This window comes from Gopherus flavomarginatus, chromosome 4 (genome assembly GCF_025201925.1).
Source record: "Gopherus flavomarginatus isolate rGopFla2 chromosome 4, rGopFla2.mat.asm, whole genome shotgun sequence".
NCBI classification, from domain to species: Eukaryota; Metazoa; Chordata; order Testudines; family Testudinidae; genus Gopherus; species Gopherus flavomarginatus.
This window is the reverse complement of record NC_066620.1, coordinates 169,629,696-169,641,216: the sequence shown is the minus strand read 5'-3', so window position 1 is coordinate 169,641,216 and position 11,521 is coordinate 169,629,696. Positions and strand designations below refer to the sequence as shown.

Here is an 11,521-nt window from a genome sequence, read left to right as displayed (position 1 = left end):
TGGCAAAAAAAAAAAAAAAAAAAAAAAAAAAAAAGCAAGGCCAAAAAAAACTGTCAGGGACAGTACTTGGTCCTGATAGTGAAGGCAGGGGACTGGACTCAATGACCTAGTTCTGTGACATAGGTATATCCCCATATATTATTAAATATTACATATTTTTTCAAAACCCATTATCTTCAAGCAACTCTGCTTGTTTTTTTTATTGACATTTTTTTGCTGTTACATTTACTGTCCTGAGTCACTATGTCTATACATTGTTACAATCTTGTAGTGATCTCCTTATCTCTGATAACATTCACTCTTCATTGAGCGAATACAGCCAAAATTTGCAAGACACAGATATTTCAGAATTATGCACATGCCTGCAATTTATTTATATCTGTCATGTCACTGGCCTATGAATGATGTATTGTTGATTTAGGTTTACCCTGCTTATGGGTTTGCAATGTACATCGCTTACCTTCTAACTCAACTTTGAGTCTTATATGCATTGATATGCCATGTTTGCACTTAAGTAACTGTTTTCTCTTGTAAATAATTCTCAGGGAAATCTTTTGAAGAAAAAATTGCAAATGTTTTGGCATACATAAGGAGTAGCACATATCCTGAAGGAATGAATAAAGCAGGCAGACTGAACCTGCGTCGATATGCTGTCAACTTTTCATTGGAAGGTAAGGAATATTTGTTTTAAGATAGTACTGACACATAACACAGGAAACTTCAGCCTGTAAATGATGGTCATGATGTCCCAACACTGGGATTATTTGGAGTGTTAACCTTACCTTCAATGGGACTGGAATTTGGATCTCTATTTTTATTAAAATTTTCCAGAAAATCTGTCTATGCCAGTGGTGCAACAAAAGGAGTGTGCTGTGCAGTTGTGTGAGAAATGAGTCTAAATTTTATTTAAAAAAAAACTGATGACTTTGTTTCATTTCTTAATTATGTTATCCGGTCTGCTGCAAGCACCACCAACAATCACTATATGTTCAATGAGCAAAAACTTCTAACTATACACCAGGGCCGCCCAGAGGATTCTGGGACCTGTGGTCTCTGGTGGCAGGGGGGCGCTGCTTCAGCAGTAATTCAGCTGTGGGGCGTCCCTCTGCCCTGGAGGAAGGACCCCCCCACTGGCGAAGACCAAGAGTGGAGGAAGCTCTGGTGGCCCGCGCCCCTCGAGAGTTTTCCAGGGCACAAGGAGCAAGTGAAGGACCCTGCTTCAGGGGCCCTGAAAAACTCTCGTGGGGGCCCGTGTGGGGCCCAGGGCAAATTGCCCCACTTGCCCCCCCCCGGGCAGCCCTGCTATACACTGAAATTTCCCCCTTGTACTCAAGGCATTATGAACCAGACTGTATATAGATGTCTTTGATAGGCATATGCCTTTTAATTAATTAATGGTTTTGCCAATAACCACTTATAGCTTAAGTTAAACACTTTTCCCACACCCCAGCCCTGGCAGAAGCCACAAGGCAGCAGGGGAAGCCCCTATGCCTGACCCCATCACCAGGAGACGTGCCTGGTGGGGCAGGAAACTCCACAGCACCCTGCTCTTAGTCCCCTAAAGAACCGCAGGATCCAAAACTCCACCACGGCCCTGGGACTAGAGGAGCTCTCACTCCCTGGTACAGCCGTGACACAGGGACAGAGCTTCTCCAGTCCTGGTGCTGTGTGGGACAGCAGGGTGGGTGGGAAATGAGCCAAGGAGTTGTGGGCCCGGCAAAATGGTGGGGAGCCCAGGTGTAACATGGCTGCGATCCTGGGGAAGAGGACGAAAGGGATAAGGCCATAGGTGGTGTTGCCAGTGGACAGGGTGGGTAGGGGCCCAACAATTGCTCTGTCCCAGGGCCCAGATAAACTTTAATCATCCTCTGTGCTCCATCTTCTATGATCAACAGAGGGGAGATTGTTCCATTCAGCAAAAGGAAGAAAGGTTGTCGTTGTGCATACCATGAAAGAAGCCCTGCAATTCTTTAAAAGGTATCATGACAGTCCAGAGGGTGGACATCTAGGAATATTCAAAACCAGGAATGCGCTGACATCAAAATACTATTGGCCAGGGATGACAAAAGACATTGCGAATTGGGTATGTAAAGTAATGAAACAAAATGCTGATGAATGGTATTTACAATTGAAATAGAAGTTCAAAATGAATGAAAGAAATATAAAAGTATATTTGGTGTGCAAATGTGAACTCTGTTCCCTTGTGATACTATTTCCATAACGAAATGTTCATGTCATCATATTGTTCCATCAAAAACAGGTTGCACAGTGTCTGACTTGCCAGAAAGAGGGAAAGCAATCAAATCTGGATACCACCTTGAAAAGCATAAAGGTGAATTTTTGAATCAGACACGTTATTGTTTATCATTATCCATGGTTATTTCTGCAATACAATGAGGGTTTGATTTTGAAACAAGTACAATGCATGTAAGTGGCACAGCATAGTGCAGCAATTACCTCTAATACGCCTTCGCACTGGCTGGGGATATTTCTTCTGCTTTACTCTGTTATTGCTTTCAGTCACTCATTCCTGTACTTCTTTTTGTTTGTTTATTCTTTCTTTTTCTTCTGCATTTAAAAGTGGGCTTTCATTTGGATTCTATGGCTGTTTTAACCATATTACATTGTGTACTCTGCTTCTGACATATGGGTTCATTGAGAACATTTAGTAATAAACATGTGAAGTATGACTGTAACTGGTACCCTTTTACGTAGGTCACTCGGATCTGGGAATTGGTGGGAATGGATTTAATAGGACCGTTACCAGTAACAAAGGATGGATACCAGTATATACTTACAGCCATAGATTATCTTTCAAGATGGATGGAAGCCTTTCCACTTAGAAATAAGTCGTCATTTGAGGTGGTACAGATCATGTTCAGCATGATTCTTCGACGTGGATGCCCACAGCGGATACTGACAGATCATGGTGCAGAATTCAATAATAAGGAAATGATTTCTTTTTTTCTGGTTATTTGTACTATGTACTCAAACTCACTGTCAGGTCACCCATAGATCTCAAACAACCACCATCTTTTCTTTTTATATATATAAACTGCTGTTGGTCACCATCAGTGTTGCTATAAAATTATTTTTCTTCATATCTAACAAAGAAACGAACAACTACTTGTTTCCAAAACAAATATGAGAAGACAGGTATTCCTGTTGCTAATTACACATAAAAGTAGTGGCCCATACGCAAAGGAACATTCCTCTACACAAGTCTATATGTACATTTATGGTGTAACTTTTCTTCTTTCAGCTTAACTTGTATGTTTGTAATAAATTGGGAATAGAACGTAGCTTCACCAGTCCGTACCACCCACAAACCAATGGCTTGGCTGAAAACGCTAATAAATCCATAAAAAGGTAAGTGAATGGTGGGAATCGTACAGTAATAATGGCAAGTAGAATGTGCTATACTAGAAGATGCAACTCACAAAAAAATCTTAAAAAGCAGTGTGTTACATGGAAATCTTTTTCATTACGTATTACACCTTTTTGATTGTGTATGATCTGTTTCAAACAAGACCGTACATGTGACTTTCTTTTCTTAAACAATCAAATCAATGTGCCTTTGTTACAGAGCACTGTGGAAGATGGTTGATAACAATGGGAGTAATTGGGATAAATTACTTGAACCCATTTTGTTTTCTTTGTGAACTAAAATACATGCAACAACAAAAATTTCACCTTTCCGACTGTTTTGTGATGATGCAGTGTTTCCAGAAGATGTCTTAGATAATTACATGGTAAGTGTATGTTATTCCCAGCATCTTTCATGTACATATGGCATTCTGTGTGCCTTCATTTTACAAATACAACCACTTCTCCATTTGTTTACAAAGATCCCAGATCTGAATATGTTCGGGGAAGATTTCTGCAAAGAGTACAGCATGAATATGAAATCGAGACATGACGCTGACATTGCGCTGGCCCTAAGTAACATTGCTAAAGCACAAGAAAAACAACAAAGACATTATGCTAAAAGAAAGACTTCTAAATATGGGGAAATAACATTTGAAGTTGGGGACTCTGATCTGTTACTGAATGCTAGACAGAGAACAAGAAAAGGAGGAGTATTGGAATCTAAATATCAGGGACCATACAAAATTATGAGTGTTGAAGGTAAGAGAGTGAAATTATAAACCATCTCAGGGAAACAGTTAGGAACCATGTACAGTATTGCACACTTAAAACCAGTAAAAGAGCCAACAACATTAGCTGCTGAAAGCACATCAGAGGGAAAAACTGGAACTGAAATTGGAGTTGGTGACACTGAACCAGAAACACCCACGGAAGAGATTAGAGAAGTGGATGGCACTGTATCTCATGACAGCAAAGTGGAAAACATAGAGGTCACAGCAATAGAAAAAGAGGAATATATAGGGCAAGATGTGTCAAACAATGATACAAGTGATGCTGATGACAGTTTTGATGACATGCTTACAGAGGAAGTGGAAGACAAGCAATGGCTTCTGAAAGGTAATTGGATACCGCACCTTTCTTAAACACATTAACATATTTTATAACTTGAACTATATTAAAGGTTTTCATGTACAAAGTGGCGGCATTGACAGTATTAAAGCAGAGAAAAAGGAAACTGTATTACCATGCATGTAATACGTGTTAATATTTTTTTCCTAGTAAAATTGGTAATGACCAGCAAACACACAGAGAGACTGGAGGCCAAAGTGAGAAACATAAAATTGTATGGCTCTTCATTTCATTGCCTGAAACCGAGAAGCTGGATAAGTGATGAGGTACATTTAAGTACCAGTAAACATGTATTTGTTGATGTGATTGATTACTCAAATACCATCGTAATTGTGCTTTTCTTCCATCATGTGTTGTAGGTTATTGATGCATTTTTGAGCTGTGTAGTTGAGAAAGCAGATGGAAAGGTAGGCTAGTTACTGTGATACATGACACAATGCACTGATGCACTAAGTAAACAATCACGGGAATATGTGGCACAACATATTTAAGTCCAAATGCCCTTGAAATATCAACAGACACCTGAAATTTCAACATTTCTGTGTATATACTGCTGCCAAACATTTACTAAAATGTATTTGGAGGTGCATATCGGACATACAATAGAGGGCCACATTAGTTCTGCTGCACAGTTCAGTGGGTTCAGTAATTGAACACAAGTATGCGAACAGCTTAGTCACTTTTTAAAGGAAGTAAGACAGAGCACATTGATTACAAATCATTTTGTTTTTATAGGACTCTCTTACCTATACGTATCTGATGTGTAACACTAAGGATCCGTTTCATGTCTGTCTATATTAAATTCATTATGTTCTTGACGTGCCACAATTATTAATGCAGTAATAGCTTTGTTGACTGTCAACAGGTACAAGCCATCTCATCAGTAGTTTCCACTGCCATTCTCTCAGGCAGAGCTACACAAATGAAAGTGAAGGTAAATGTTAACACACTTTCATACATAAAATGAAAAAAGAACAATTTCAGTCACTGAGTTAAACACAGTGTGACAGCAAATACAATGATATGTTTGATGTGAGGGAATAGTCTAATAGTAATACATGTAATGAATTTGGGAAATACAGTATAATGTATATCTCATGGTTTGCCTCACTGGAAACTATAATTACATTTCTAATTTCTTTTAAATAAAAACAGAGTGAATTACTTCAAAATGATATATTACTGCTTCCTTACCACACACCAGGTCATTGGGTTCTTGTGGTAAGATGTTTTGTATTGTGCTTCTGGATTATGGGCAATAAATGTGGCAATAAATAAGAGATTTGTAACACAACTATGGTAGTGGTGATATAATTTCCCGTGCTGCGGGTTTTCTGGGAGTTCAGTGCATGCAAAGGAAAGTGGAATGTGATTGTTAAAAATAAATTGATACTGTCAATTTACATTGTTCATGTAACATGGAAGAATACATTCTGCAAAGAGTTGATTGATTTCACAATATGCTTATATGTTGTGTGTTACTGTTACATTACAAACGATAATATGTTAATTGCATACTGATTGTTGATAAATTAGTATAAATTTTTTGAAATAATCACATTACATTACTAATACATTTTATGAATATATTTAAACTTACAGATAGCCTTGATGAAAAAAAAGGAATTGTTAATAATTGACCCCTTGTGTGATGAGATCAGATATGAAAGAACATGCCTGAGGAACTGGAGGTGATTTATTAGATACTTACTTTCACAGTGGACACTAACTGTTCCATTGAAATTTTTTTTAAAGGGAATGTTACAATAATGGGAATAATGTCTTCCTATTAGCTACAAATGAACATTGAAACAGCATGTACTTGTACTGAATGTGCTTAATAATGGACTTTGAGTGAACTTGTGTGATGTGACTCTGGGGACCAACTTCACAGAATGTGGACACACACGAAACAGTAGCATGTTGCATGATTGAGAATGTGTTATTATCAACATGGGGCACAGCAACTCAGGTGACACACTGTGTAAGTGTGAGACAATAATATGAAAACAAGTGTGTCTATATGTGAGCAATAAGTCATTTCAATAACTAAGTAAAAAGCGAGAGAATGGATTTTTATCTATGTCCAGAAACCAGAGTGGGAAAAAAAGGAAAGCAAAGCTCATTTATGCAGTCTGCTAATGTACTCTCTAACAATTTCAGAAACTTCATCAAACGATTAACTAGTAAATCCTCATCTGATTGGAACAGTAAAATTGTGCAGCATCCCAGACAAAGTGATGGCCACAACTGTGGACCACTCATCTTAAAGGTATTGAATACCAAATTGGCATTATTATTGGTTATGTATATTTAATTATCCATGTTGAAAGTAAATGCCAGAGATTACCAGTGGGCACTGTACTGGTGTCCTTGCCAAGGTGGATGGGGGTGGGCTTGTGGCCACAAGAAGGGATGGATTCTCCAGTGGCAGGTGCGGTGCTGGGGGACCAGATTCTACCATCCAGCCCTTCCTGACAGCTGCTGTTGCAGTGGCCAGGAGCACCGGGCCCTTGTAAATCACTGTAACCCAGAGCCCCTTTTGGTCCCCCACAGTAGGCAGCCCTGCCAGGAGCATTTAACAGCATTGCCGGACCCTATGGCAGGGCCGCAGATGCGGGGGCGATGGGATAAAGGGGGCAGTGCTGTTAAAGCATAAAGCACTGCCACATCGGAAGTGTAACGTCAGCCATGTGTGGTCTGGAACCAGTGGCCAATTCTTACCGGTACACTGGACCAGCCCACGTTCACCTATGGTAAGTCTGAGGTTTATTCTAAATATCAGTGTTGTTAGTTTGCAGAAACATATTTGCAGCACAAAGACATCAGTACGGTGGAAACAACACAGAAGGCTAATACTGCGTTTAGAAGACATATAGCAATTCTTCTAATGAAGGAGTCAGGTAATTACTTTCTACCATGTATTAGCAGCAAAGAATCCTGTGGCACCTTATAGACTAACAGACGTTTTGGAGCATGAGCTTTCGTGGGTGAATACCCACTTCTTCAGATGCATGTGGTGGAAATATCCAGGGGCAGGTATATATATGCTAGCAAGCAAGCTAGAGATAACGAGGTCAATTCAATCAGGGAGGATGAGGCCCTGTTCTAGCAATTGAGGTGTGAAAACCAAGAGAGGAGAAACTGGTTCTGTAGTTGGCAAGCCATTCACAGTCTTTGTTCAGTCCTGAGCTGATGGTGTCAAATTTGCAGATGAACTGAAGCTCAGCAGTTTCTCTTTGAAGTCTGGTCCTGAAGTTTTTCTGCTGCAGGATGGCCACCTTAAGGTCTGCTATAGTGTGGCCAGGGAGGTTGAAGTGCTCTCCTACAGGTTTTTGTATATTGCCATTCCTAATGTCTGATTTGTGTCCATTTATCCTTTTCCGTAGAGACTGTCCAGTTTGGCCGATGTACATAGCAGAGGGGCATTGCTGGCATATGATGGCGTATATTACATTGGTGGATGTGCAGGTGAATGAACCAGTGATGGTGTGGCTGATCTGGTTAGGTCCTGTGATGGTGTTGCTGGTGTAGATATGTGGGCAGAGTTGGCATCGAGGTTTGTTGCATGGATTGGTTCCTGAGCTAGAGTTATTATGGTGCGGTGTGCAGTTACTGGTGAGAATATGTTTCAGGTTGGCAGGTTGTCTGTGGGCAAGGACTGGCCTGCCACCCAAGGCCTGTGAAAGTGTGGGATCATTGTCCAGGATGGGTTGTAGATCCTTGATGATGCGTTGGAGGGGTTTTAGCTGGGGGCTGTATGTGATGGCCAGTGGAGTCCTGTTGGTTTCTTTCTTGGGTTTGTCTTGCAGTAGGAGGCTTCTGGGTACACGTCTGGCTCTGTTGAACTGTTTCCTTATTTCCTCGTGCGGGTATTGTAGTTTTGAGAATGCTTGGTGGAGATTTTGTAGGTGTTGGTCTCTGTCTGAGGGGTTAGAGCAGATGCGGTTGTACCTCAGTGCTTGGCTGTAGACAATGGATCGTGTGATGTGTCCGGGATGGAAGCTGGAGGCATGAAGGTAGGCATAGCGGTCGGTAGGTTTTCGATATAGGGTGGTGTTAATGTGACCATCACTTATTTGCACCGTGGTGTCAAGAAAGTGGACCTCCCGTGTAGATTGGTCCAGGCTGAGGTTGATGGTGGGGTGGAAACTGTTGAAATCGTGGTGGAATTTTTCCAGAGTCTCCTTCCCATGGGTCCAGATGATGAAGATGTCATCAATGTAGCGTAGGTAGAGAAGGGGCGTGAGTGGACGAGAGCTGAGGAAGCGTTGTTCCAGGTCGGCCATAAAGATATTGGCATATTGTGGGGCCATGCGGGTGCCCATAGCAGTGCCACTGATCTGGAGATATATATTGTCATCAAATTTGAAATAGTTGTGTGTAAGTATAAAGGCACAGAGCTCAGCAGCCAGTTGTGCTGTGGCATCATCAGGGATAGTGTTCCTGACAGCTTGTATTCCATCTGTGTGTGGGATGTTTGTGTAGAGAGCCTCTACATCCATGGTGGCTAGGATGGTGTTTTCTGGGAGGTCACCAATGCATTGTAGTTTCCTCAGGAAATCAGTGGTGTCACGGAGATAGCTGGGAGTGCTGGTGGCATAGAGTCTGAGTAGAGAGTCCATATATCCAGACAGTCCTTCAGTGAGAGTGCCAATGCCCGAGATGATGGGGCGTCCAGGATTTCCGGGTTTGTGGATCTTGGGTAGTAGATAGAATAACCCTGGTCGGGGCTCTAGGGGTATGTTGATTTCTTCTGGTGTTAGTGTAGGGAGTGTCCTGAGTAGATGCTGTAGTTTCTTAGTGTATTCCTCAGTGGGATCTGAGGGAAGTGGCCTGTAGAATTTGGTATTGGAGAGTTGTCTGGCGGCCTCCTTTTGGTAGTCAGACCTGTTCATGATGACAACGGCACCTCCTTTATCAGCCTCTTTGATGATAATTTCAGGGTGGTTTCTGAGGCTGTGGATGGCATTGCGTTCTGCACGACTTAGGTTGTGAGGCAAGCGATGTTGTTGTTCCACGATTTCTGCCTGTGCACGCCGGCAGAAGCATTCAGTGTATAGGTCCAGACTGTCATTTCGACCCTCAGGAGGAGTCCATGTGGAGTTCTTCTTCTTGTGCTGTTGGTGGGAGGGCACCTGTGTATCAGTGCACTGTTCAGTGTTGTCCTGGAAGTATTCTTTGAGTCGGAGACGGCGAAAGTAGGCTTCCAGATCGCCACAGAACTGTATCATGTTGGTGTGGGTGGCAGGGCAGAAAGAGAGTCCCCGAGATAGGACAGACTTTTCTTCTGGGCTGAGTGTGTAGTGTGTAGTCCATGTATTGTGGACTCATTAGGCACATGTGAGGATAACATGAAGAGTGGAATTTTGTCACATAACAGACAGTTATCTTAATACCCCTAAAGTGGGATATCTCGCAGGTTTGGTTCTGTAATGGTGACTATGAATCAATAGTATCTTTAAGTACACAAACATTTTAATGGGGTGAATGATTGCTATTGATCGACCAGTTAAATGAAATTTGAATTTTTAGATACAGGTGTAGTAAAGTTAAAATCTGAAAAAAATATTCCAAAAAAAGGAAAAGATATGTGTTCAAACCATTGACTGGATTACAATATTGACAATTAATAAATCAAGATTAGCATTTTCAGTGTTGGTCATAACATATTCATCATTTCGTAATGCTATATTTATTTTTAAGAAAGCGTGGAGGACTACTGCATATACTGCAACCTTATCGACTGTGAAAAAGAAAGTGAGGATTGCACGATGGTAAGAAACATAGAATTACATGAGAAATATATGCCATAAACTGTGTAAGGATCATGATCCTTGTAAAAATTCCACAACATTAAACATTTTCTTCATGCCGATAGTTATATATTAGGTAATGTTCACATGTGGAAGGAATAGGATGAGTGAATGCAAAGTATGTATAACATAACTTCTGTGATTTCATTTCTTAATTGTTACTTATCAAAGGTCCAGTGTGATTCTTGCAAGAGGTGGGCACATAGACCATGCATTACAGAAGGAACCAATCAAGAAAACCTGACATATGAGAAGAAAGAGTACAACTGCAAGACATGTGCATAGTTCACTTCATTACCAAAAAAAAAAAAAAAAGGCAATAAAGAAAACCTATTGTTTAACTGCCTTTTGCTCAAAACATAATGCAACCCAAAGAAATATATTTCTACATATACATCAGATTAAAATAAATGTTTTTGATGTTAAATATATTTTTCTCTGTATTTCTGTCCATATATATAATGCAAACTATAACATTGTAAAAGTAATTTTAAAAAATGAAAGTGGTGTCATCATAGGCATGCTCCATACCCCCAAACCTTACCTCCCTTTTCACGTATTCACACACAAAAAAGCGAGAGAGTGTGCCTCGATCACCCAATAGGTCAATTTGGCACATTAGCCAGGAGGAAGCAGATCCCGAGTGTTTTTGACCACAGACTCCATCCCTCCCGATTTGCAACCATCCCTGGACCAGTGACAGGTGCATAGGCAGCCATGTCATTGGAACTAAGCAAGGAGGAAGCCAGTGGAAACAATGAAAGCGGCCACTCTGGTTATCACCTTGAGGTCGGGGGTGTGCCCTGTACCCGCAAACCTTACTTCCCTTTACACGTATTCAGACACAAAAAAGTGAAAGAGCGTGCCTCGATCACCCAATAGGTCAATTTGGCACATTAGCCAGGAAGAAGCAGATCCTGAGTGTTTTCGACCACAGACTCCATCCCTCCCGATTTGCAACCCCATGGACCAATGGAGGAAGCAGATCTTGAGTGTTTTCGACCACAGACTCCATCCCTCCCGATTTGCAACCATCCCCGGACCAGTGACAGGTGCATAGGCAGCCATGTCATTGGAACTAAGCAAGGAGGAAGCCTGTGGAAACAATGAAAGGGGCCACTCTGGTTATCACCTTGGGGTCAGGGGTGTGCCCTGTACCCCCAAACCTTACTTCCCTTTACACGTATTCAGACACAAAAAAAGCAAAA

General features: G+C 41.2%; 1 protein-coding gene across 5 annotated transcripts; it reads left to right on the top strand.

Moving 5' to 3' along the window:
- The first annotated feature begins 3,798 nt into the window (after positions 1-3,798).
- Positions 3,799-10,631, top strand: LOC127049707 (sentrin-specific protease 1-like). 5 transcript variants are annotated; one of them, XM_050950926.1, is made up of 10 exons: positions 3,799-4,485; positions 4,648-4,763; positions 4,857-4,904; positions 5,363-5,431; positions 5,653-5,718; positions 6,100-6,188; positions 6,661-6,769; positions 7,292-7,400; positions 10,208-10,274; positions 10,485-10,622. In XM_050950926.1, the coding sequence occupies exons 1-10, from the start codon at positions 4,176-4,178 to the stop codon at positions 10,555-10,557; spliced, it is 1,056 nt and encodes a 351-aa protein (XP_050806883.1). In that variant the 5' UTR covers positions 3,799-4,175; the 3' UTR covers positions 10,558-10,622. The 5 variants fall into 5 exon arrangements, with proteins under 5 accessions (XP_050806883.1, XP_050806882.1, XP_050806884.1 ...); XM_050950925.1 differs by having other exon boundaries at positions 3,802-4,485; positions 10,204-10,274; positions 10,485-10,631; XM_050950927.1 differs by lacking the exon at positions 4,857-4,904 and having other exon boundaries at positions 3,802-4,485; positions 10,204-10,274; positions 10,485-10,631.
- Positions 10,632-11,521: the final 890 nt, after the last annotated feature.

Bases quoted from the DNA above. Each gene is read 5' to 3' on its own strand.
- LOC127049707 (XM_050950925.1), top strand. From the start codon at position 4,176: ATGTACAGTATTGCACACTTAAAACCAGTAAAAGAGCCAACAACATTA. The intron at 4,764-4,856 runs GTACATTTAAGT...CATGTGTTGTAG, and splicing joins GAAGCTGGATAAGTGATGAG to GTTATTGATGCATTTTTGAG. The intron at 6,189-6,660 runs GTGATTTATTAG...TAACAATTTCAG, and splicing joins ACATGCCTGAGGAACTGGAG to AAACTTCATCAAACGATTAA.